Raw genomic sequence first — 27383 nt, 5'->3', positions numbered from 1 at the left:
CGTGAGCCGCAGTTTGCTGACCACTGCTTTACACCATCCATTTGCTTAGCGTGTGTCTTCTCTCCTTTTTTCTTCCCCTTGAAAATACAAACATAGATTTAAGTTGTTCCTCCCTAGATATATCACAAATTCTTAATGAACGAAGTTGAGTTAATGAAGTTTTAGACCCAGTCAGTGACCCTGTTCTTCCAAGTTTAGGGCTGACAAATACAGGTGATTATTGATCACTTTGTGGATGATAGCTCAGAGTTAGCAGTGGCTTTAGAACTGTGTTCACTGTGCTAGTTTTCAATTTAAGAGCAACTGACTTGCAGCAGGCTTTCATTGGAGTCAGTGCAAAAGCAGTCAATGTGTTTATATGTCTATGAAGCTGGTCTCTGGATCAATTGCAATTAGTTTGCAGCAGATTGCATTAAAATATCTAAAATTAATACAGTGAGTGTTCTGATGAAAAGGCATCGACTGTGACCACACTGTGGCTGTTTTTAGTCTCTCTCAAATGTTCTTTTCAAACCGTATTTTTCTTCATCTTCTGCTAACTGCTCTAAATGGGTCTGTCAACATAGACTTAATCTATTGATCCTTCCCCACTTGCCTTTTTAAAGTGGTCCCAGAATATGATGTATATCCTATATAATAAAAGGTCAGCGATCAGAATGAACCAGAGACCAGAACACCACGGCCCTCGCCCAGGCTGGCCCCACCCCCCAGGGAGTGGTTAGGGGCATCCCTAAGCAATGCAATAGGGTGTGAGTTCAATGGGGGAAAGTTGAAGAAATAGTGGGGAACGTCTTAAGGGTCTGCGGGGGTGGGGTGGTCAGCCCGGAGTAGGTTTGGAGGTTGTTGGAGAAGGAAGAGGAAGATCCGATTGGAAAACGGCTCAGCACCTACCTTTCTCAGTGCCAACCAGGATGGCGCCAGCCGTGGACTGAATGAGCGGTTGTTTCATGAGTGCGCTTGGGACTGATGTGTTCATGGCAGCGGCAGTGCTCCCAAAACTTCACTGATTCCAATAGTTCCAACCTCAAAGAACAGAAAAATCCTCTCCACCTAGAGGCCCTGGACATTGTAACGTGACTGAAGGAAACACCACTTAAGGAGGAGCTAGAAAAACCGGAAGTGTGCGACCAGAGGATTGTGGGATTGTGGAGGACACCTGGGTGCCTACCGCTAGAATGTGAGCCTGTTATTGCGCATGTACACAGTCAGCCCCATAGTCCTCAGTCTCGCAGTATTTGGACGTGACTCTGGCAGGAAATTATTTGGATTGAGGTTTGCTGTTCCCTTGTTCGAGGAAGATCAGCATTAAAGGTTGCATTTGTTACCTTGGTTTGAAGCGGAGAAAATGGGATAGTGATGGATAAGAAACTTGGGAGACAGTGAAGGGCAGTTTGTCCAGACTGTTGAGAGCTCAGAATTAGAGTTTAATTGGGATAGAAATCCTGCTCATAGCACCTGCTGCCTGAAATCTGAGCGCTCTACTTTTAGGTTTTCCAGTTCAAGTTTTTGGAGACTGTCTATTAAAACATTCCTGGTTGGAAAGTGCAGAACACCATGACACCTTGCCCAGGCTGGCCCCGCCCCTCAGGGAGCGGTTAGGGGCGATCAGGCAGGCTGGCAGGCGAGTAGTTAGGGACGATGAGGCGGGCAGGCAGAGGTGGTTAGGGGCGATGAGGCAGGCAGGCGAGAGGTTAGGGGCGATGAGGCAGGCAGGCAGAGGCAGGTAGGGGCGATTAGGCAAGCAGGCAAGTGGTTAGGGGCGATCAGGCAGGCAGATGAGCAGTTAGGAGCCAGTGGTCCCGGATTGCGAGAGGGATGTCGGACTGCCGGTTTAGGCCTGATCTGCAGTGGGATTGGGCCTAAACTGGCAGTAAGACATCCCCTGAAAGGTCCCAGATTACAAGAGGATGCAGGCTGGGCTGTGGCCCCCTCTCCCCGCCCCCCCGCCGCAAGTGTAATATATAATATTCTCTTTCTTTAGGGAGCTTTTACTAAACGCCTGAAAATTGAGTTTTTCTTAGTGTGTAATGTGATGTGCTATTAAGTCTTTTGATACAATGAATATGTTCATTTTTGAAATTTTATGTTTTTTAAATTTTAATGTTTCATCAAGACTTAAAAGTTCAGAAGGTTAACAAATCTTATACAATTCTATAATATCCAGGAAATGATGGGAACATTGCTTACCTGGCAGTTTATTTTTATCCCAGTAGATTTATTTCTAAAGAAGTGTAGGCCAACTTCAACATTGAAAACACCATTTCCAATATTAATAAGGATAGAACAGAGGGATATCTTTAGCTTTAATCATGTAAAAATTTGAATTTTTAAGAAGTGTATTTAAATTATATTACGTTTATTTCAGGTCTAAAGGACTTTTCCATTTTTAGAGAAGGTCATTTTCCGGGAATGAAACATGATCTGAACAAGGGGACAAAAGGCAGGGTTTATTCATTTGGACATCTAAGTGGTATGTTTTTAGTGTCTTCCACATGCCAAGCACCGTCACCGTCTTCATTAAGATACAAAGAAGATGAAGACACCTCTCTGCCTGTGGGTAGAGCCCCGTCTCGCTGCAAGGTGCTGGAGCCTCTGTGGAATGGCCTTTGTCCAAAGAGCTGCATGAGTGCATTGTAGCTTTGAGATTCCAGAACAAAGCACCATTTTAAGGACGCACTAGAGGTGCTGAAAGCTCATGGTAACATTTGGTAACGCCCTGTGGACCCCATGTGACAGTCTGGAATATCCCTTGGCTATCCACCGAGGCCCGTGACGGAAACCACAGGGAGGTGTGTCGGGAGGCCTTCCACCACCAGCCTCGTGGCCCAGTTGTGTGATGGGTATTTTGATTTCTTTCTGCATCAATGGCGTTGTCATCCTACCTCCTGTGACTCATGGATGGAAATGAACTTAAATTAGGTGTACTTATTTTTTCCTGTTTCTCTTCTTTTAAAATTTGGGCTCATGGATTTGATAGGGAATGCTGTTGATCGTATTGGATAAAATGTGAAGAATCTATTTATTCATGTCATTCTGCCCTTTGATTACTTTCTTCCAAGACAGATAAAAACTAATTGATCGGTAGTAAGGTTGCCTTTCATACACCCGTTGCAGTTTTTGGAACTAGTTTAATTAATGGTGACTCTTTCAGGTTACTGAACTCTGGTGTGTGAGAGAGATAATCTCATTAAACATGTAATGATTATGCCAAATCCCATTAAAAACTTCAGTAAGGAAATGGATTGGTCTATGGCCTATTGACCTGAAAGTGTTAAAAAACAATTAACAATGTCCCTACAGGTATTGCTGTGAACTTTATTTATTTGGGGTGGGGATGGGGGAGGCATACACTATATAATAGAGTCCTTACCATTTTAAGAATAACTTCATTTTAAAATGCTTGTAGACTTACAGGGAGCTGTAAAAATAGTGCATGAGTCCCGAGTACCATTCACCCAGCTTCTCCTAACATTGACATCTTACATAGTTTTAGTACAGCAGCAAAACCAGGAAATCGACATTGGTACATTATTATAAGTTTTTCTCTCTTGGACCGTGACCAGTACAGCTAGAGAGCGGACAAGTTCCTGAGTAGGGGCAGCTGGGGATTGAGAAAAGGAAAAAAAGGAGACAGACACAGAGATAATGGGGAAAGCTGGGACCAGGTGGAACACTGCCCCCTGATGGAGGGACAGTGACCCAGAGCTGATGCAGCGTGTTTATTATATACAGCGTGATTCCAGGAAGTTTTACTAGAGTTTAAAACAAAGGAAATTATGTGAAATCATGGTTAAAGATTAAGCTGTAACCCTTCATTCTTGTGGCTTCTTTGTAATTGTCACTCCTGGCTGAGCCCGGATAATTTGTCCGTTCCTTGCGCCTGGCTGAACTTAAATAATGAAACCCACCCCCTGGCACCTGAGCTAAGGGTCAGGCTGACAACATACCTGCCTCTGGCACAGTATGTTTCCAGGACGTGGCTCTGCCAATGCCACTGGACTCAGCTGACAATAATAAAAGAAATGCTCATGTGCCTTCCCAGGCACTCTCTACACATTACTGTTTACTGGACATAGATCTTACTTACTTTTCATAGTTTGTTAAAATTTTGATGTATTTGTGTGTGTGGTTATCTTTAACATTTTGATTAGGAAAACAGTTAAGCATGAAGAATTTAGATAGATTTTTGTTGGTTTGTTTATAATGTGTTGCTGCCATTTGAGGGTACCTGTAGGACTGGCCATATAGGTTGACTGTCATTTCACTTGTTATTATGTGTTCACCTCTCCCCCAATTTTTCTAGGCAGTCCACTTAACCCCCAGACGATGGCTGAACCTGCAGGAGTACCAGAGCAAGAAGCTGATGGCCGACAACGGAGTGAAAGTTCAGAGGTTCTTTGTAGTGGACACTGCGAACGAAGCTCTGGAGGCCGCTAAGAAACTGAGTAAGCTCACCCTCCTGGTGTAATGCGTTGTCCCCGATTAGTGAACTCATCTAACTCACTGTGTTGTGGGTTATACTCACAGTGACAGATCCAGTGGGGAACGTGGAGTTGCAAAGGCAAGAGAGCTCAATTAGGGAAACTTCTTTTATAGCAGAGAACAGCACATGGGATGTCACTCTATGGTAATTTTCCTGAGTTTTTTTTTTTTTTAATATATTTTATTGATTTTTTACAGAGAGGAAGAGAGAGGGATAGAGAGTTAGAAACATCGATGGGAGAGAAACATCAATCAGCTGCCTCCTGCACACCCCCCACTGGGGATGTGCCCGCAACCAAGGCACATGCCCTTGACCGGAATCGAACCTGGGACCCTTGAGTCCGCAGGCCGACGCTCTATCCACTGGGCCAAACCAGTTTCGGCTTTCCTCAGTTTTAATCACTGTTTCTATTGTCCGTGGCTTAGTGGGTCAGACATATGGTTGAAGGCTATGGAAGGTGAGTCAGGAAACGTGGTTGGCACCCTTTTTAACCCTTTGCACTCGCTTTTTTCTCGATTCCTTTATTCTAATGCTAACCATGTCGAGTCACACTCGACATCCGAGTGCAAAAGGTTAAGCCTCTTCGAACCTGGGGCAAGTTCCCTCTGAGCAACTGGAGGAGAGATGGGACATGGAATGGACATGTATTTCAAGGTCAAGTTGACTTTGGTTCAGTGTGTTGCCCTCCCATTTACCAGCTCTGGTTTTGCCTCAGTTTCCTTATCTGTAAATCCAGGCTAATGCCACTGCTGTTGTGTTTCTTTCATATATAATCTATATATATATATGTGTGTGTGTGTGTGTGTGTGTGTGTATGTATTTAGTATTTCAGAGAGAGGAAAGGAGAGGGAGAGAGAGAGAAACATCAATGAGAAATATCCATGGGCTGCCTCCTATACACCCTCTACTGGCCTGTGCTCTAACTGGGCAACCAGCTGGCCACACCAGCCAGGTACTGTGGTGTTTCTTTAAGGGAGATTGTACAGGAAAGAAAATCTAACCAGTTTCTCAGTTAAATTAGGAAATGAGGAGTCAGATCCCGCTCTCTTTGTCAGTGGACTTTCTCTCTGGTGGCATCTCTTATTGTCAGCCTGGGTTAGAGCTGGAGCAGAGATACCATATGAGCCACATACATATTTTCACATTTTTTAAGTCACCTTAGGAAAACTAAAAATAAATGGATGAAATTAATTTTAATAATATATTTTGTTTATACCAATATATTCAAAATAGGATTTTAACATGTGATTAATATAAAATAATTTATCAGTGGGATGTTTTTCGTTCTCTTTTGGTCCTTAATCTTCACAAAAGCTGCTTGTATTTCACACCCCAGCACGTCGCCTTTCCCACCAGCCACACGGCGTGTGCTGCGCTGGCCTGGGCCGTGGCTCCCGCTTCGGACAGCCGGGTCTGGACCTGGAAGGGTTTGCAGGTGCATTCCCTGCCTGTGGCTCCGGGGAGCAGGTGTTCCCCACGGAAAGCGAAGACTCGAGCGCCTGCTCAGGGGCCTTGCCCAGGCCTCGCAGTCACCTTTGAGAGTGTAAGGCAGAGGCAGGCTTCCCGTCTCAATCTCCCGATGTTCGACGCCCTTTGAAGGTGAGCAGTGCGGTCCTTCAGCCGGCTGTTCTCTTCTCTCCCTTTCCACGTTCCTTCAGCGGCTTCTCACAGGCCCTTTCTGTGCTGCCAGTCATGCGGACTGTGCATCGGGCACCACGGGCACAGCTGTGGAAGGAAGATAAGCGAGCCTTCTTTCTCCTTAGAACTTATGCTCTAGTGAGACATTAATTTGTAATCTGCAGATGCTAAATGTAGAAACTGAGAGCAACTGATACATGTTTTTAATTTTATTTTTTAGTTATAGTTTCTATTTAATATTATTTGGTATTAGTTTTAGGTGAGATCGACCAATATTTTAAGAAATGAAAATTGATTTCATTTTCAAAACTATCAAAATTGCTTTTTAAGGTGAACCTCCCCCCCCCCCCCCCCCCCCCAGTCAAATGAGCCCTAACCCGAATGAGTGCTCGTCAGTAAACTCTGGCAGTAGACTCAGTAAAGGCTAGCGTTCGAGCCTTTTCAGCTGAAAGGATCATTTTGTTTTATACTCCTGTGCTTTCGGGATTGGGTAATGAGAGTGGAGAAGTGTAAAGTTCACGTTGGCCTTTGGTCTTCATCGTCCCCATTATTTTCTTACCTGTGCTGACATACTGGTATTCCAGGTCCACGGCCCCTCTTGAGGGAATGCTGGGAGCAGCCGATTCCCCCAGCACAGCCGGGGCGCTTCTCGGTGAGACTTCCGTGGGGTTGGGGCTTACTGACCTAAAGGGCTTCCTAGTCATGGGTTCGGGTAAGCATTCAGTCAGCCCGGCTCTGTGGCTGGGATTGCACGCTGTGTCGGTAAGACAGGAACTGCGCTGGAGGAGTCAGCCAGGTGGCTTTCCCATGTGGGGCCAGGGCGGGGGAGCGGGAGAGACAGACGGTGAAGCCAGTTTAAAAAATGAAAAGAAAAATGAAAATCAACTTTTGAAAAAGCCATTTTGGTTTTTGAGGAATGTGCTTTAAGAAAATCAAACTGGATAAAAGGTTTGGGGATGATGTGGCTGGGTGTCCCCTCCCTGTGGCACTGTCAGAGCTGAAAGGGAATGGAGAGAATGAGTCCAGGCACCGCCTTTGGTGAAGGAACGAGTAATCCTCTTACTCAGTGAGCACTTGTTGTAGAAGGAAGGTCTCTGGGTTTGTTGCTGAATAGACCGTTTTGCTCAGAGGGGAAATTTATAGTCTTGGAAGAGGAGATGGTACCAAGTCTACCTGGGTGAACCGAGGTGATGGTAAATATAAAAGGAAGCACACATGTCACTGAGATTGCCTGGAGAAAGCAAAATACGAAGACTCTGGCAAAACGCCACAGTGTTTACATTTCTGTCCCCACAAGATTGGTAAGAACCAAGAGCACAGTGGGAGTTTTAACAAATAGATTTGAGGTGAAAGTTAAAACTGGATCACACATATATCTTTCTGATTGTCCTGAAAATGGGACCTCCACTTTATAATTATGACATTTTAATGGGGAAAAATTACATGGAAGGATAATATGCCTAATATGTAATAAGTGCTCTATAAGATTTTATTACTATCATCATCAGCAGCAGCAGTAGCAATATATAATATCAAGGGTTTACAGATGTCATAGAAAAACTAGACACATGATAATTAGTATCTTATTGATCATATGTTAGAAGAGTTCATATTTTAATTCAAAAAGTTTATAAATGATTGAAATGTGTATGCATGCTTACTTTTTTCTATGTTATATTTGGATATGTTTTGAAATAAAGTGACATTTGATAAAATATTTTGAAAATTGATGCTGATATTAGGCATACCTATGATTTCCAGTAATCTCTGTGAGGATGATAGGCAAATCTTTCTTTGTGTCTGAAGCCACATTCCTGGTAGTCTGTTGTCCACCCACTCATGGGTCTCTGTCTCTCCGTCTATCCTGCCCCAATGGAACTGGCCATCTCTAGGATGCTCTGAACTTCTCTTCCTCTTACGTCCCTCCACTTACCCAGCCGAGATACCGCCAGGCCGTCTCTAATGCCTCTCCTGTTTGTCATATTCAGTCAGTTGGCAAATCCTGCCATTTAAGTAGGATGTTAAAAACTTGGGAAGTTTCTACCACTAATAATTGACAAAGATGGGATTTCTACCAGCCACATTGGATTTAATCTCCTCCCCAAGCATTTTCCCTCTTTGCTAACTTGATGACGATGTTCTTGGAAGGTTTTATGTGTGAGTCGGCATTTTTAAGATAGCAAATATATATTAATAAAATTAGAAGGTTGAATTAAAACCAGAACTAGCAGGTTCTGAGGAGCGATTTGTAGAAACTGTGTAATCTGCAGATATTTTCTTAATGATCCACTTCGTTGTATCTCTTTGGGTAATAGAACATTTTGCTATATAGTTATGGAAAACTTGTTAATTTGAACATTTGTTTAAAATGGGTAATGCAGACCTTTTGTTTCTCAAACAATTCATAATGATAAGATATTGAGTGAGAACCTCATTTTCTTGCACAGAAAATGGACTTGTGTCTGAGAGAGTAAATTTGGTTTGGTGAATTAAGTTTTTAATATGTGGGTAATTTTCATTTCTGTAGCTGTTTGTATCAGCTACCTTTTAAGGAATTGTTTTTTCTTGCCTACAATTTTCTCAGGAGGTTTATTAATTATGTATATTCACCTCTATGGGTTAAATTTAAGTATAAAGTCAACAGATGACTACAGAATACCCACTGTGTGCATAACTAGCCTTGATGTGCCTTTCTATTCTCTTCAAAGAATGTCTCTCACATGATTCACAAGGCCTGCCTTGAAAGTATATTTGCATTAAACATAGCTGAAACTGTATTAGGACCTCCACTTTTTAGTTTTTGGGATCTCCACAATTTGTTAGTTAATCCATTCATGTTGATATGAGATTCTCAATATTAGTTTAAGCAAAAAGATTATACTTAAAAAATGGTTTTGTTTTATTTATTTAAAAATATTTTTATTGATTTCAGAGAAGAAGGGAGAGGGAGAGAGAGATAGAAACATCAATGATGGGAGAGAATCATTGATTGGCTGCCTCCAGCACACCCCCCACTGGGGATCGAGCCCACAACCCGGGCATGTGCCCTGACTGGGAATCGAACCATGACCTCTTGGTTCATAGGTCGATGCCCAACCACCAAGCCACCCCACACAGCCGGGCTGTTTTATTTTTTGCTGGGAAAGAAATTGAAATATAAATAGAGAAGTTAATATTCTTCCAGCTAATGACCTGCATGCTAAAATGTTTTTATTTGTCAATATGATAACATCCTTTTCATTTTATATATAATCACATCCTGTTTTATATAAAAAGGGCACTGCCTGTTGACTGATCAACTTGTCCTATTCATCCTAAGACAATTAAATACATCACAAGCCTCCTTGATTGTTGTGGCTTTGTCACACCACATTATGTGTTAGGATCGTGTCAAAAGATCTTATAAATAACCTTTGTGTTGAAATGATGGTCCTCATCCTATATAATAAAAGGGTAATATGTAAATCAACCGAACCGCCGAATGACCGGTTTCTATGATGCGCACTGACCACCAGGGGGCAGATGCTCAATGCAGGAGCTGCCCCCTCGTGGTCAGTGAGCTCCCACAGGGGTGTGCTGCTCAGCCACAAGCCGGGCTGACGGCTGGCGAGCGCAGCAGCCCGCCTCCGCGGCAGTCGGGCATCTCCCCAGGGCTCCCTGACTGCGAAAGGGCATAGGCCGGGCTGAGGGACCCCCTCCCCCCACTCCCCATCAGGCCTCTAGTTGTCTTATAATGATAGGTGAAGATAACATTGGGTTCTGCGTAGTAAATCTTCATTTTACCACCACGTCAGCTGCCCATTATTTTGAACCTGGAGTCAGGGATGCAAAGAAGCAAGGGTAAGGCAAACGCTGGCCATGGAGGTGGCGCTGCCTGCTTCCCAGGGGTGAGGGCGATGGGGCTGTCCTCCCGGCTCCCCTGGCGGATTGCCTGTCCTGGCTGCTGCTGCCCCTGTGTCCCTTCCCATCTTTGAGCCTCATTCTCCCACCTCCTTGGTAATTATCTGAGCCCCCTCATTTCTTTTTGGTAATTTACTTCATGCTTATTTAGGTCCTGAGATATAGAATATGCTCAGTAAATACTATTGTTATTCACAAAATATTCACTTACTGATGTGTACTTAGTCCTCCTTAAAGGCACACCGGAATTGACATTAAAGGCATTCCCTACTGTGTGCATCAAGATGTTCCCTTTTCCTATTTATACATTTTTGCTAAGAGATCCCCTTTTTATAAAATGATCTTTTCTCTTCCTGAGTCTGCAGATATAAATGAGTCTGTGGTCACCCCCTTAGGTTTTTCTGTGCTAGGACGTCTTTTCCCTCACCGTCTCGTGTTCCCTGACTAAAGCAGCAGGACACCTACACAGGGAAGGGCGAGGTCCCGGCGGGCCGTGGGCAGGCAGCTTCACACCTGCTTCCTGGCACTCCCCTTAGGAACGAGTCGCAGTGCTCTGCACGCCAGGGCCTCGGTGTGCGTGGGGGCAGTCCAACAAAGCAAGGACGGACCCTCTTTCCACGCTTGAACCCATAAAAGTCATAGTGTGCTGAGCATTTTGCGAGTGTGATCTCAGATGGGCCTCGTTTACACAAGAGGCGCGCTTACTTTAGGAACTGGTTCTGAATCTCACCACGTCCCTGCCTGCCCAGGATTGTATATCCGTGGAAACTGGGTAATTTCTGTGTTTTCAGTATGTCATTAATGGAGTTATTTGTTAAATGGCTTTTTAAAGCTACCGCATTGTGAATGAACAGAGAAGTGTCGATTTCCAGGACTTTCCTGGGAATTATTTGCCCCTGGGCCTTTGACTCACCCTGTACATTGGGTGGTTCTGAATGCCTGAGAGGCTGCCTCATGGGGTAGTAAATGGAGCGAAACCTTGTCTGGGACATGGGGGCATAAGAGCTAGCTCCATATTATGCCTATCTGGATATATTGGCCTTTTTAAAGAAATCTTAAGCATAAACAGACAAATCTCTTCTGATTATGAAAGGACTATACTCATTATTTTGATTTTAGAAAATACAGAGAAGTAAAAACCTCCTCCTGTCCCAATATCCAGAGGGAACTTGACTTAAAGTGAACATGCTTTCTTCCACTTTTTATGCATTCATTCGTTCAGTCAACATTAATTTCGGGGTACATATTTACGTAAATATAATTAAGAGGGGATGTCTGTTTTTATACTTGGGAAAATACTACTCATACAGTTCTATATCTTACTTTTAAAATTCCACGTTATAACATGAGCATTACCTAAATACTAAATATTTAAAAATATATTATTTTAATGTTTTTTTTAAATCTTTAGTTTGACTGTTATTTCCTATTATGACTTGTTTTGATTTTTTTTTCTATTTTAGTATGTTAGGTAATGCTAGCTTCTGCAACCCTTAAACTAACCCATCTCAGCAGCCTCTCCAATAGAGTTATTTCTTAGTCACATAGCAGCCCGGTGTGGGGTTCGGTCTGCCTCTGAGTGGTGACTCACAGACCCAGGCTCCTTTCTTCATGCCGCCCGGCCCTCAGCACGCGGCTCCCACACATGACCTGGCGTTGTGCTCACTCCAGCCGCTTGCAAGGGGAAGAGCACGGAACTCATGTGGAGATTTTGCAGGGACCACATCACGTCAGTTCAGCTCGCGTTTGTTGGCGGAAGTTAGGTGATTGCAGTGAATTGAAGAGAGACAGGGATATCTCCTCGGAGTGCACCTGGGGACCGGAAAGGGGTGGGATCACGCAGCAGGCTCTGGCACTTGGAATCGGGGAAATTGGTCTGCTTCTTGGCTTAGAATGAGCATGGGCTATATATACAGTCAGAGCACAGCTTTCACAGCAGCTGTACTTTGATTACTTAAGCTGCAGTTTACCTGACTATGAAATTGAGGATAATAATACACACTTGAAGAAATGATTCAGATACAAAAGACAAGCATGGCACATAATTTATTCAAACAAGGCACTCATCAATTTACCTTCTCTTTTGGTCTGAACTGAGCATATGTTTCAAGCATCATAAAAGGATTATAATAATAGCTATCAGAAACAGCAACAGCAGATAAAAACTTAAAATGCACAGTGCTCTTGCAATAACACCTGAGTGTTAAACTATATTTAGTGTACAGCTCGTCAGATGATTTGATAATGAATATATTGCTCATATACTGTTGGTGATATTTTCTAGGGAGACTGCAGCGTATGAAATAAAAAGTTGCATAATTTTGAAAGAAAATGAAAAGTGTGCTTTCTTTATATTGCAACGGAATAAATATTACCTAAGGAATTTTGCTTTTACCCAAGGTGGTGGTTGCAGGCGTTGGCGTTAATAGATGTGCATAAATAGTACTGAGGCTCCACTTGGGGTTTCTAGGTTACCGGCAGAAAAGTCAGGGAATGAATTGAGAAGGTTTAAAAAATACATATTGCGTGATCTATTTTAGGATCAAAACCAGATGAGTAAACAAGCTTCATCATTTACGTGTTTTTGTTTCTTTTATTCAACATGGAACAAGCTGGTGAGTCTGTTATTTTTCTCCAATGAAATTGGGCCAGTTATTAGATTTTTATTTGTATTTTTGTCTGCAGGCTTTTGTTTGAGCGAATATACCAGTCACTGCAGTGTGGGGAAGAGGAAGCAGATGGGATGTGGATAACAGAGGGGAAATGACAGTGCTGCAAGTATTTGATATGCAGCAATCAAACTGTTCCCAGTCCTCAGATGGGAGATGTATCGCTGAGAAACAACTTCACATAAAATATGTGTTTTCTTTATAAATAACCTCCACCCGAGTGTCGCAAACATGGGAGAATCTAGATCCCTTGATGGCTCTTCTCTTGCTCAGAATGCCTGCTACTCTTCGCTTTTTGGCAGGTTCGGGATAAAGTCGTGTGGCCAGTTGTGCAGGACATAGTCCTGGTCTGTCTGACACACTGTGCCCCTTGGGGCTGTTTTCTAGTGTGTGGCCCAATCGGGGTCTTCTTGCTTTTGTCCAAGTTCTTCCACAGGATGCCTTCCAGCTCAGTGGAGATCACTCTGGAGTTGGCCGTCAATTCAAATCCTGTGTCTTCCACATGCTGGCTCTGCACCCTGGGCAAGTGATCTGACCTCTGGAATCCGCACTTTCCCCATCTGTAAGTGGGTTAAATAATAACACTGGCTTCCTAGGGAGCCGTGAGAGTGAAATGAAGTCATGCATGTGGAAGCTTTGGCAGAGTTGTGTACCCTAAAGTCTCATTAATGGGTAGCTGGGCTCATTATCATTGTTATTACCCATTCATTATGGTCCAGCTTAACGGTCCCCTCCTAATGCTGTCTTCTGGGAGATGCTGGTGGTGTCAACAAGATGGGCTCTAGAGGAGATTGCCTTGGTGTCAAACCTAGCTCCACCCTTTCATTAGATGTGTTGTAACCAGTGATAAATGATGTTAGATGTGTTGTAACCAGTGATGGAGAATGATGTTAGATGTGTTGTAACCAGTGATGGAGAATGATGTTAGATGTGTTGTAACCAGTGATGGAGAATGATGTTAGATGTGTTGTAACCAGTGATGGAGAATGATGTTAGATGTGTTGTAGCCAGTGATGGAGAATGATGCTTTTATTGTTTCTGTAGCTAAAAGGCTGGTAATTTCATACCAGACCAAACAACTTTTCATTTGTTCAACTTCCTTTGGTGGTGGTGGTGGTGGGGGGGGCTGTGATAGGAGTATGATATTGAGGTACTGTTCCATTTGCTATAACTGTAAGTCTGGTATAATTCTCTCTGGTTCTTCAGCTTACGTCCAGATGATCTTTTTTCCCCCCCTTATTAAAGCCCTTTTGAACTTTTAATTTAAAAATGTATCAGTGGTTGATAAACATCATCTATAGCTCTACTGTCTTATCCATTTTCACCTTCTATCTTCAATAATAAAAATATTTTACACCTGAGACCAGAAGGGTACCAGGTTAACAGATTTTATGGACCTTTTGGTACCTTTCAGTTGATGTTCAGTAACTTGTTGAGAAATATTTGAGTATTTGATCTTGGTGGGGACAGAGAGTATAAACGGACAAACAGTTCACACGTTGTGAGAAGTGCTGCGACAGAAACAAACAAGCGGTGAAGCCATGGGGACTTAGGGTGTCGAGGGCGTCGTCTCTGAGGGGGTTCTAGTCTGACACTCGGATGGAAGGCGCCAGCCAGGAGGAGAATCGGGGGTAAAGGGTTCCAGGCAGGATGACCAATGGGGCTGAGATCCCGAATGGGAAACAGCTTTGTTAACTGAAAAACAGAAAGACCCGTGAGATTGAAGTTCAGGAAAGGCAGTGGGGTGAGATTTAAGAGTAGACAAGAAGAGTGTTTGTAGGCCTAGTTAAATATTTTGGATTTTATTCTAAGTGAATGGGGAACTGTGGAAAGATTTTGGTAAAATCCATGTCTATCAGACATAACAACAGTGCTAGATGCCGAACTACCAATGAATCATTTCTTCTTGCTCAAACGTCTGTCTATTGGCCCAGCCAGGGCCTCACTGGACGTGGCTGTGGCAGCCGGTGGGGTCCAGGTCTGCTCCGTGTGACCCTCACCCTGCTTGGAGCAGCAGGATCCCTGGGGCATGTCTTCACAGTGAAGTGGCCAAAACAGAAGAGAGCAAACCACCACAAGCATGCTGCACGCCTCTGCTTGCATCACGTGTGCTAACATCTGGCTGGTGGAACCCAAGTCACAGGACCCAGAGGAAGGAGCTGCAGGGGCACAGGGCACAGGGGTGCCTCCAGGAGGGTGAAGACTGGGCCATGATTTCTCTGACCACAAGCAGTGACCCGTCCTGTCCATTACATAGGAATGCTCTCATGGACCAGATGACCACCTGTCCTGGAGTGCCCGGAAGGGCGGGGTTTCCTGGGATATGGGACTTTCAGAACTTAAAGCCAAGAAAGCCCCAGGCACCCAGGAGGAGTTGCTCCCTGTTGTGCATTGTCCTGTGGGGCACGGTTAGCAGGGCTGCGGGAAGAGGTAGGCGTGCTGTGACCATCCAGGTGAGGGGCTGGTTCGGATGGTGAGGGTGGCAGAGGAGCTGGAGAGGCGGGATCTGTGTTTGGGATGTCTTTTGGAGGTAGAGCTCAGAGGACTTGCTGATGTATGGAATATGGTAGATGAAATAAGTTGAGGGTAAGTTAGACCAACTGACTGACTATGCTATTTGCTAGAATATGATGACTTGAACACCTATGAGTAGAGTAACAAATTGTAATACTTATTGTAAGAATGTTATAACAATCCAGTACTTGCAAATACATTCTATGTTATAGTCACACAATTACATGGCATTTCTCTTTGAAACCATCCAAAGAAATTAGTGGAATAAATGTAGGGATTGCTATATATGGATCTAGTCCTGGAACAATGTGAGCAGATTGCACTAGAAAAATGACTGCCACTGATAAAGAGACTCTTCCTAAAGGCCTGTGTAGGCCTCGGTAAGTACCTGGCCCACCAAAGGATACTGTTTCCATAGAGAGCAGGAAAGCCATGGCGACTGGAAAAGGGGTCCAGTTCTCTTCCTTTTAATTTGCCAAGGGCTGAACCCATTGTGATTGACATTTTACATGGACAACGTGAATTTCCTGTGTAGTGCTGTAGTATCTTGGGTGACTGTACCTGGTGTGATGGAAAGAATATTTGGATAGGTCTGCATTTGAGCTGTGGTTTTCATATTCAGTTACCCCCCTCTCCCCATTTTAGGTGTGGGGTCGAGCACTGAGTATGATTGTGAGTAGAACTGCCAGTTCCTTTTACCCACCGTCTAGATTAGTATCTGGGAGGACAAGGAGAACGTGTTCCCCAGACCATTAGGGGTGCTGGGTGAATCAGCATTGAATTAATACCCATTTACATGTGGGCAGCGCCACTGGTACTCTTGTGACTCTGAATAACTTGCTTGGCATGTTTGGGCTCAGTTTCTTCCCCTGGACCGGGAATAACAGTTTAGGGATGTTTGGAGGATCTCATAAGGGACTGTTCGAGTCCTCAGAGAAGTCCTGTTAATAAGGTCCTCTTTCTTTTCCCGCCTGGACTCATATCCTCTGGCCTTGCCCCCTGTCCTCAGGGCTATAAACTCCTATTTGTGGGAGACAGGGCAGATAAAGGGCCAGGTTTCTAATAGTTGTTGGTTCCATCACTCACCTCTCTGGATTGTCGTGTTGACTACCTCTATGAAGCCAGAGCTCCTGGTTTTTTTCTACTTTTCCTGCATGAGACCTTGGGCAAGTACTTAATCCCTCTGTGCCTTAGTTTCCCCATCTCAAAAGGGATTAATATTTCTTGCATCAGAGACTTGCTGAGTCTCCTCATTATTGAAACAACTCGGGTTGCAATAGATAACTGCACCCAGTGAATGTTAGCTGTCTTAATTATTATTGTAGTTATTATTCACAGGTGTTTCCTGCTGAGTTTACTTGACTTGTAGACCTGAGAGAGGGCACAGGACTGCTGGGGTATGTAGAAAACTGGAAAGGTTATGAAGGGTACTTTGGTAGAGATTTCCATTATTTTTGGCGATTTGTGACTTCTCTGCAGTGACCTCTGCACCCCACTTGATGTGTTTAATGCGTAGTGTAGAGTTTTGATCATCTAAAGTGCAGTCTTTATGACTCGTAGTTCACCGAACTCTTACTTCATTTTCTCTTGTCCTTTATTGGCCTGAGCTGTTTTAACGTTTACGGTCCTCTAGCCAGCGTACCCCTCTGCCATCTTTAAGTTTTTGAGTTTCTCTTTATTTGTCCTAGCTTCTTTTTATGTGCTCTCGTTGTGCTCTTGATTTATTGTCTCTGAGATCATTCTTTCTTGAGGATAGGAGGAGAAGCTCTGGCAGACGCCCTGGGAGACCTCAAACAGCCCCGGGTGTGGCCACGTGCCGCTCATGCAGCCACTGGTTAGCGTCAGGAAGCTCACAGCGCGCTGTTAGCGGAAGAGGCATTTGTTAGTTGGCATGCTTCTGTAACTGTAAGTGACTATACATTTAGAAGTTACTTCTTTAACATTCTCTTTCTATTTTAATGGCAGTTTTGTATCTTTTTCCGTCTGGGACGGTGTGAGACTTTGAGGGATAGAGAAATAATTTTATGAATACTTAACACTCTGAAAAAATGACATAAGAAGCAAAACCCCATTGTAGCCTTGAGATTGGCAGTGGAAATTGTCATGGTCTTTATTGCTTGAATATGTTGGGTGCCATGTGGGAAAAGAACACAATACGAATACTTTTAAATTATGCTTTTTGTAGATTTTTAGGCGTGATCTCATTTGTTATTCACATAATATGGCATGTTTGGGGACAGGAATTATTTCCCCAGTGAAGAAATAGGTTTGGGGAACTCCAGGGGCTTGAACAAGGACTTCCATGGCAGATAGGTGTACCCCAACACTTGCAGGACCAGAGGCAAGAGTCCAGGTAGCAGCCTACGTCCCATATGTTCCAAATACAAAGTTATAAATCAGGCTAACAGTCTGTCGAATAGACTAAAATCAGATATCCAAAATTGCATAAAATGTCTCACCTTGATAAACATATCTTCACAGTGATCTGGAAGGGCCAGTTTAAGTCCCACATGGCTGTCCTTTCTGGAGCATAGGCAGATGCTGGCCTGGTAGCTCGGTGGGGTAGAGCAGTGGCCAGCAAACTCATTAGTCAACAGAGCCAAATATCAACAGTACAACGATTGAAATTTCTTTTGAGAGCCAAATTTTTTAAATTTAAACTTCTTCTAACTCCACTTCTTCAAAATAGACTCGCCCAGGCCGTGGTATTTTGTGGAAGAGCCACACTAAAGGGGCCAAAGAGCCGCATGTGGCTCGTGAGCCGCGGTTTGCCGACCACTGAGTTAGAGCATCATCCCAATGTGCCAAGGTTGTGGGTTTGATCTCTGGTCAGGGCACATGCAAGAATCAACCAATGAATATACAAATAAATGGAAAGCAAACTGATGTTTCTCTCTCTCTCAAATCAATAAATAAAAATTATAAAGCCTGTTTGGTGTTGCTCAGTGTTTGAGTATTGACCTATGAACCAGGAGGTCAAGGTTCAATTCCTGGTCGGGGCACATGCGCAGGTTGTTGGCTCGGTCCCCAGTGGGGGGGCGTGCAGGAGGCAGCCAATCGATGATTCTCTCTCATTGTTGATGTTTCTGTCTCTTTCTTTCTTCCTCTCTGAAATCATTAAAAAAATATTAAAAATTATGAAAAAAAGAAAAGAACGTGCAGTATAGGTATTGCCAGCCCCTGGCTTGTCATCCCTTTCTTCACCGGCCCATCCAGGATGGTGAGGTGCCTCCTGTGCATTCATGTTCAGATTCGTTCACCTTTTCTGCAAATGGCCACTTTTTGGCCAGCCTTTCAGCTTTGGAGTGTACAGAGGAGGTGCCATATTTTTCCCCTGTAAGGCCAGACCTTGGGAAGAGGCCCACACTGGGGCCCACTGGGCAGACAGTTCGCAGCAAGGCTGTAGGCACGTCCCCTTGGCCTTGCGGATTCCTCCCTCCATCCTCTAATCAAGTCTGATGAAGAGGCCAATAGTGGGTGGGCCATCCAAGGTCCGAGCTGGATCCGTTTGGTCACTTCAATCACATTATTAGTCAGTTCGGTGAAAAATAAAATTGCTTCATTTAGGATGCACTTATTATGTGCAGGCATTTGGTGCTGGAGATGCCGCTGTGATGGGGGCTTTAAATTCTGTTGGGGAAGAGAGAAAATAAACATGTAAACAATTACAAATAATGCCCAAAGCTTATCAGTGCTATGATGAAAGTAACAGGATAGTGAGCTGGCGATCGAAGGGTAGGGCAGGGCTGATGGTCAAGGAAGGCTTCTGTGTGGAAATGGCTTCTGTGATACGAATGCCGAATGGTTGCAAGGAGATCTCAGGGAAGTGTGTTCCAAGCAGATGGAACACGGGTGTTGGCCATGAGCTTGGCGGCCTCAGGAGACAGAGGTTGACCACGGAAGCTTGGGGTAGTTGGTTGGGGAGTGGAAGGAAGTGAGGTTGGGGAGACTAAAGGGTCTGGGAGGTCACTGGGGCGCTGTAGGCTCTGTAAGGGATTCACATTGTGTTCCAGTAGGTTCCTTGGGATGATATTAAACAGGAGAGTGATAGTAAAACTTCTGATGCAATTCATTACCTAACAGTTAACTCAATGTGGCCTGTCAAAGTTTTAATTATTTTCCAGTACCAAATGAATCCCCATGCCATACAAATCCCCCCACTCTTGCAATAGTTGAATATCAGAGATATATTTTGTGGACATTTTGAAGAGTTAAACATGGGCGCTCCTGGCAAGTAATGTGAAAAAAGTGGCCATATATTTAGCTATCAAGTTTTATGTCCTTTGCTAAAAATAAGAACCAAGAGAGCTCTGAGCATAAAAAGAGGCATGCTCATGGTGTTGGTTATTTCCTAACTATTCTTAGGTGCCAATGTCTTCGTCCTCACGTGATTTATAGTAATATAAGTAATGTGTGGGAGACTAACAAATCAAAATCTCATTTCAAATGTGTGACACTGATGTTGTGTTGACTTATTGTTTTATGTGTTAGATTTCTGATAAAATTTGTAAAACACCTTTTGAAAGGAGTAACAGGCAAAAACAATTGTGGTATCAGATATTCAGCTCTATGTGCTTTCTCTTTGGAAAGCGGTTGCTAATAAAAGTTTTAATTGTGTTAAGTAGCATATTAGAGTACCACCACGTAGGAGCCCTCAACACTTTGAAATCTTTGATAGCAAAGCGTTGCGAAGTAGCTTGATAATTAGGAGAAAACGAAGAGCAATTTTAAGGTTCTGTTTGTTGTAGTGTATTTTTTTACTATTAAAGATGTTTCCTCAACAATTATCAGATGTGTAGCGTAGAAGCAGCTGAATGAAATTGTCATTTCTATGCCTAATATTGGGAGTCTTAGACAAGGTTTACTGTATGTTTTGGAAAATGGAAGATCTTTTCCCCGTCTCACAGCTGTGCACACAGAATGACAGCATCTTCTCCTGTCTCCAAGTGACCATCTGTTTTTATGGGACTTGACAGGTAATTTATTAATTTTAAGAGGTTTGTTTTAGTGAAGTGTTGGCAAATGTGCATGTAGCCGTCTTGTAGGAAGATGCTGTAAAGCTCTGGCATTTTTCAGGGCCTTCCTAATGGTCTGGTGGATCTTTAAGAATCTTTTTTTCTGGTCTGTTTTGAAATAGATAAAAATATTTGCCAATGACAGAGTACGCTCCGCAGGCGCCAATGCCCACTCGGCACGCTCTTGTCGGTTTGGCCGGATCCAGGAATATTAACCGTTCAACCGAGAAAGCACTTACTGAATTGTTTTTCTTTCAGAGCGATCTCAACTCGTTTTCGTTGTCTTTTTAATATACATGTTAAACACAGACATTAAGTGGTGAGTTATTTCTTAAACTCTGCCCTTGTCTATTCCAGCTGTCACTACACCTTGCCAGGGTCCTCCTGGCATCTTCTCAAATCTTGCAAAAGATGTCAGCTCGCTTTCATGTTCTTCTGACACTTTTAAGGTGGCGCGGAGTTACTTAGGCTGAATGCAAAGCGATAAGAAATGCCAGTTATTATGCTGACTGCGACACAATGTGGGATTCTTTATGGCGGGCCCTTTCACGTGCCTAATACTTTATTTATTCCAATGTGCTCAGCAAGCCAGCCTGCCCTTGTTTTCCTGCAGGTAAATCAGGTGGCTGGAAATAGTCCTACCTATTTTCATTTGGGAAGCTTAAATACTTTCAGGATGAGTAACAATGCGGGTGAGCAGAGTCGAGCTCCATCAGTTCTCTCTCGGCCTCTCAGTCACCAAGCGATGCTAGCAGACTTAATCATTCTTAGTTCAGCTCCCCAGTCTGCAAAATGAGGTTTCTGACATTTTCTTCTCTACTTTACTGGCATAGCATTAGAAAAACCGATGAATGTGGTGACTATTTATCGGGTGGCATTTGCTGAGTATGGCTTTTCAGAGTTTAAGACTTGAATTAAAAAAGCAGTTTAATTGTCTATAATATGGCTGTCTGGGAGCGAAGCAGAGGAGGAGGATGGTGGAGGAGTGGGCGGCAGGTAGTATAACAGTAAACGAGGGGCCTGGAATAGGGGCTAAGCCCCTGGATCCTGGAAGCAGACTTTCTTGGTTCAGATCCCTCTCCTGTCGCTTCCTAGTTTTGTGACCTGATGCAAGTGACTTAAATCTTGGAGCCTATTAGATGTCAGATTTGGGATTTGAGCTATGCCCATCTCAGCATGTGCAGCTTTTTTTTTTAAAAATATATTTTATTGATTTTTTACAGAGAGGAAGAGAGAGGGATAGAGAGTTAGAAACATCGATGAGAGAGAAACATCGATCAGCTGCCTCTTGCACACCTCCTACTGGGGATGTGCCCGCAACCAAGGTACATGCCCTTGACTGGAATCGAACCCGGGACCCTTGAGTCCGAAGGCCGACGCTCTATCCACTGAGCCAAACCGGTTTCGGCAACATGTGCAGCTTTTAAAGCAAAACCAAAAAGCCCCGAAACATTCCAGAGCATTTGAAAAGGTCATCTCACAGAGCATATAAACACAGGAGGAGCCAGGGACACCCTTGTCTTCTTTAAAATACTCACTACAGTAATTAATTTTTTAAAAAAAATATGCTTTTATTGATTTCAGAGAGGAAGGGAGAGGGAGAGAGATAGAAACATCAATGATGAGAGGGAATCATTGATCGGCTGCCTCTTGCACGCCCCCAACTGGGGATTGAGCCCGCAACCTGGACATGTGCCCTTGACCGGGACCTTTCAGTCCGCAGGCTGACGTTCCATCCACTGAGCCAAACGAGCTAGGGCTAAAGTAAATATTTAAATGCCCCATGGAGTCATGGATGTCAGCCGCACTTGGGGAAGGTAAATGAATTGGCTGCCGGAGCTCTGAGATTAGCATATTGGATCTGCTACAAAGCTTGCTTGTTTCTGATCTCTCAAAAATCAGTGAACCTCATTATTAGTAACAGCTCTTTCTTTTTTCTTTATTAGTGAAGCACTTCTGCAAAAGGAGAATTTTGTCCCATGCATGCTGTAGGCTTCACAGGGCGTGTTCTCAGCACGCCTCCGCTTGTCCTGGGCCCTGGGGCGGGGGGACTTGGCCGGAGCTAGGAGAGAGGCCTCCTCCTCAGAGCTGCAGCCTCTGAGAAGGTCATTGACAAGGGGGATGCACTGTCCTCGCTACAAAATTAAAAAAAAAAAGTCTAGTGTAAAAAGTGGAAATAATGGTTTATTTTGGAAATACATGGCGATTTATTTCATTGTGCAAGCGATTCTGATGAAATGGGGGTGATTCTCTGTTGGTTTGGGATCTAGTTGGTTGATGGCATTATTTCGAATATGTTGAGGGAATTCTGTCATGGAAGTAATTGAAGTAAACCTGACTCCTGGGACCGGGGGGCAGGAGGGCTGCTGGGGGAAGCATTTCAGCAGGGCAGCGATGTGTGTACTCCTGGGGCATCCCCGGTGCTCGCCCCGCCCCGCCCCGCGGAGTGGCACCCGCCTGGGGCAGCTGCAGACAGATGGTGGGGTAGTTCTGTTCCAAAGAATGTCGTCTGCCTGCTCTCTGGGTGTCACACTGCTCACATGTATGATTGCCAGTGTGGTCATTTTTCATGATACCTTCTCTTATCCCGGGAGACAGCAAAGGGGAGCAGCGGGAGCACTGAGCGTCCTCTTCAGGATCTTCCATGAGCAAGACCATGCTGATGCGGAACGATTCAGGAGGCTGGGTCCAAAGCAGCGATGGGCTCATTCAAAGGGCTGGGGTGCTAGGATGAGTTGGAGAGGCCCTGAGGCAGGCGTGTGTTGGCATGTCAAGGAGGTCAGCAGGGCAGGAGCAGGCTGCTGGAGAGAGAGAGCACAGGAATGTCACGGGATGGGGAATGCAGATCTGTAGGATTTGTGAGTAATTGGGACACTGACTTGAAATTTGCTTGAAAAGAGTAACCGTTCTGCCCATATTTAACTTTAATTTTGAAATGTTCATTGAGTCTTTTTATGTTATAAGCCTTACCCATTTCAAGTGTCCAGCTAGTTGAATGACTTTTGGTAAGTTATATCAAGTTATGCTCCCATCACCGTAGTCCCGTTTTAGAGCCTCCCTACTTACTGTTAACCCCATTCCCACTCCCAGCCACAGACAACCCCCACTTGACTTCCTGTCCCTACAGATTTCCCTTTTCTGTAAATCGCATTATGCGATATGTAGTCTTTTGTTTCTGGCTTCTTAGCAGAAGCACATGTTCCACTTAGTAGGATGTGTTGGAGGTTCTTTCATGTCCCTGGAGGTGTTAGTAGTTCTGTGTTTCTGTAGAGTATCCCATTGTATAGATATAGCACGTTTTTCTAATTATTCTCCAGTTGGTGAGCATTTAAGTTGTTTTGAATTTTTTGCCTATTGTGATTGGTGCTGCTGTGAATATTTATGTGTAACTCTTTGGGTGGAATATGTCCTTATTTCTCCTGGGTGGAGTAGGAGGCAGAATTCTAGCCCCATGAACTTCCTCCGGTGCTGTACCTGTGACTGTGTGATACTACGTGGCAGAAAGGCAGGTCTAATAAAGATGACCGTGTGTCAAGGAAATGGAGACCTCAGTCCAAACGCTGTAAGGTCAGAATTCTGCCCATAACCAGTGAGCTTTGAAAGACGACCTGAGCCCCATTCCTGGCCAATACTTCGATTTTAGTCTGGCGAGAATCCAATCACATGGTGCCAGGCCTCAGACCTACTCTGGGACATAGTTAGCGAGTGCTGTTTTAAACCATCGATAAGAGAAAATGAATGGAATACATCCTAGGATGGGATTGCTAGGGCCTATGGTAAATTCCCATTTTACCAAACTGCAGTGGTTCTGAGCAGGGCAGTGAGATGGTCTTTTGAGAGGATCCCCTGGCTGTGCTGAAACTAGCCGGTGGAGGGGCCAGGGGCAGAAGAGGGAGAGCAGTCAGGAGGCAAGACAAGTGATGGTGGAGGCTCCACCAGAGTCCCTCTGCCCGAGTTGGAATCAGGCAGAGCCAGGAGGATGGAGGCACCTGGACCTGGATTGGCCTGGGAGTAGCACGGGGAGGTGATGGTGGTGTTCAGGAGCCCTGGTTGAGGGAACATCCCAGGACCGCTGGTCAGTCTCAGGTGGAGTCTGAGCACTTAGCAGAGGGGGTGGGGTTTACAGTTACTCAGTGGTAAAAGCAAGGGCTTATAGGATATTTCCCCTTTTATCAGTGCATGTAAATAAGTAACCCCGCTCACCGCTCTGAGATAGCCGAGTTCTGTTGAAGTTAATGCAGGTTTGACAGAGGAAAATGAACACCAAGATGAATAGACCAAGAGAATTGTCTTATGGGAGAAAGGTGTGTCATGTAATGAAAGGTGGCTTTGAGGGTGGGGAATATCACTCCACACAGATATAGGGGCTGCGTAGTGATAATGTCATGCATGTTGTGGAATACCCCTAGTACTTACTTCAGGAGTCAAGTAGAAAACTTCCAAAGGACATACTTAGCTCGCTGTGACCTGAGAGATAAGCAGGCTTCCTGATTTGGGTATTATAAGTTAATCAGTTCTCCAAGTTTTTTTTTTTTTTTTTCTTCCAAAAAAATATACATATATTTTTTTATTGTTTTTTTTTCTCAATTTGTTTTATTAAGGTATTATATGTGTACATATCTTACCATTGCCCCCCCACCCCACTCCCATATATGCCCTCACCCCCCAGAGTTTTGCGTCCATTGGTTATGCTAATATGCATGCATACAAGTCCTTTGGTTGACTCACCAGTTCACCATTTCGACATCTTAAATGCCATGTTGATAGAAGCCATCCTTACTTGACTGCTGATAGCTACTTGAATGCTGGTAGCTCCCTCAGTACTTCTAGGTCTTTGCATCCACATTCCTCTTCTCGCCCTTGGTACTTCAGTGCTCCAAGGAGCTCCTCTGACCTTCCGTGTTCAAGTTGGGTGTCCCTTCGAGATGCTGCCGCTGCAGGCCCTGTACTCATCATGTGCTGTTTTGTGTTTGCTTCTCATTGTCTCCCTAACTTGATTCTGGGCAACAAAAGTTCAGGGCTCAGTGTTGTCCATGCACCCCTAGTGGCACAGGGAAGTGCTCAGTAAATATTGGTTGAATTAAAACAAAGAAATGAAGCCAACACTGTCTTGCATGCCCCCTCTTTGGAAAGTACCTAACATTTCTCTTAGCGGAAGAATATGAGTGTCCAGGGAAAGTCAGTTGTGATTGACAGACCTCCGGATCCTTTTGAACAAACGTGCAGCAGCGAGTATATCAGGTGACCGCCGCTGGCCGCTGAGGCCCTTTTCAGCATGATGGAAACCACCGTGTCCTAAGCACTTGGGTCTTGTGCCTTATTACTAACTTGGTTTTGTCTTTGGAGTTTGCTCCCGAGAAAAGACTCCATAGGAAAGTCTGAAGAATGTGTTAACCTTGCCCTAGCTGGTTTGGCTCAGTGGATAGAGCGTCGGCCTGCGGACTGAGGGGTCCCGGGTTCGATTCGGTCAAGGGCATGTACCCTGGTTGCGGGCACCTCCCCAGTAGGGGGTGTGCGGGAGGCAGCTAGTCGATGTTTCTCTCTCATCGATGTTTCTGGCTCTCTATCCCTCTCCCTTCCTCTCTGTAACAAATCAACAAAATATATTAAAAAGAAAAAAAGAATGTGTTAACCAGCATTGGTTATGAGCCTTAGCAATCAATGCCCCTGTATCACTGCACAGAGAGTGGGTGAGAAAAGTGTTTATTAGAAAAGTGACTGTACAGGCAAGTATTTCAAGGATAAAGCACAGTGGAGAGGAAGTTAGCAGGTTTACCGTGTAGGTTGCCACAGAGGGGAAAATCCTTGATTTCAGAAACACAGACTCAACCGAAAAATGGGGTCTCATTTTCAGAGGGTCTTGCCCAGGTTTCCCGTTCACATACCCATAAGTTCCTGCAAACAATTCAATTTTATTTGACATTTATTGGGTTACACTTGACATTTCCAAGTGCAGTAGATCTTTTTTCTTCCTGCCAACTCAGTTGTGAGATTATGATTGACACGCCATAACGTTCAGCTCAGTTGTGTTCAGAACTGACCATTGGTAAGTTTTAGAGGATGGACCACTTCCAAATTTTGTGACCCATGGATACTATTCTCATCCTGTAAGTAGAGGTAATATCAATAGTTAAACAAGGGAATTCTCCACTGGGGGTCTGGTCTCAGGCTTCATTCCTGGGCTCAGGTTTGGCCAGCCTTTGTATGTCTCACAGTCCTTTGGGAGGCACTGAGCAAATACTGGGTGAAAGAATAAATATAATCACTTGAGGATATGTCTTTCATTACCTTTTCATTAATTAATTTAGTACTCTTTTCCTCAATTGTAAAAAGATCAATTGGAATAATTTCACACAGACTTCCACTGTTAGGAGCTTGATTTATGGCCCTGCAGACTGATGTGTAAATGCATATACAGAGTGTGGCTCAGAGCAACCCACTTCGCTAAAGACACCATTTTCACCTTGACATGTCAGGGAATAGACCTCTGTACTGTGGATATACACACAGTCATCATTAAGGCACATTTGACCGTATTTAACCAATCCTGTTTTCTTAGACATTTAGGATGCATTTTTGTCTCTATACACAACCCTGCCGTGAGCATCCCTGTCCGCGTGGGTGATCAATGCTATGCGAGTGGACTTGCCGGTTGCTAAGTCCATGACTTTTGAAAGTCCTTTGGATATTGCTACTGTGGTAGGTTATTGCTGCCAGTGAACACACGGAATCCAGGTGAATGACGGGTCTGTGCCAGTCAGAGGGAGGGTGCCTGCCTCCCCTCCCTGCTCTGAGGCTGTACCTGGCCATTCACCTGAGTTTTTAGAGCAGGTTCATGTCTTTTGGAGACGGTTGCTAACTATGATGGAGATGTAGCATAGCAAGCAGTGTCACACTATGGAGGTTATAATCCTTGAGACCTAGCTGTATGCGGTGTGTTGTCACTCTCTGTACCTGTGAGTTTGGATCGCAAGCTCCTTGAGCACACGGCGAGCCTCCTTTCGATTGTAGGCAGCACCCACAACGATGTGCGTGCGAAGTTCTACACAGATGCAGCTCCAGTGGCTTCTTCGGGGAGAGAAATGTCACTCACTGTTCATTCTCAGCGTGACTGCCCCGGGTCCTCGCCTGCAGGCATTTGTCTGCTACCTGTTCTTAACAATC

The 27383-nt window shown here is 44.4% G+C and overlaps 1 protein-coding gene across 1 annotated transcript in view; it reads left to right on the top strand.

The window, feature by feature from the left end:
* Positions 1–27383, top strand: part of SUCLG2 (succinate-CoA ligase GDP-forming subunit beta) — a 247903-nt gene that overhangs the window by 57379 nt on the left and 163141 nt on the right. Inside the window, exon 2 of the mRNA XM_079795026.1 lies at positions 4304–4445. Coding sequence (XP_079651152.1) covers positions 4304–4445 — 142 coding nt within the window. The remainder of the gene's footprint in view (positions 1–4303; positions 4446–27383) is intronic.

The sequence above is a fragment of the Cnephaeus nilssonii genome, assembly GCF_951640355.1.
Source record: "Cnephaeus nilssonii genome assembly, chromosome: 17".
NCBI lineage: Eukaryota > Metazoa > Chordata > Mammalia > Chiroptera > Vespertilionidae > Cnephaeus > Cnephaeus nilssonii.
The sequence above is the reverse complement of the archived record's forward strand: the minus strand, read 5'-3'. Positions and strand labels throughout refer to the sequence as shown.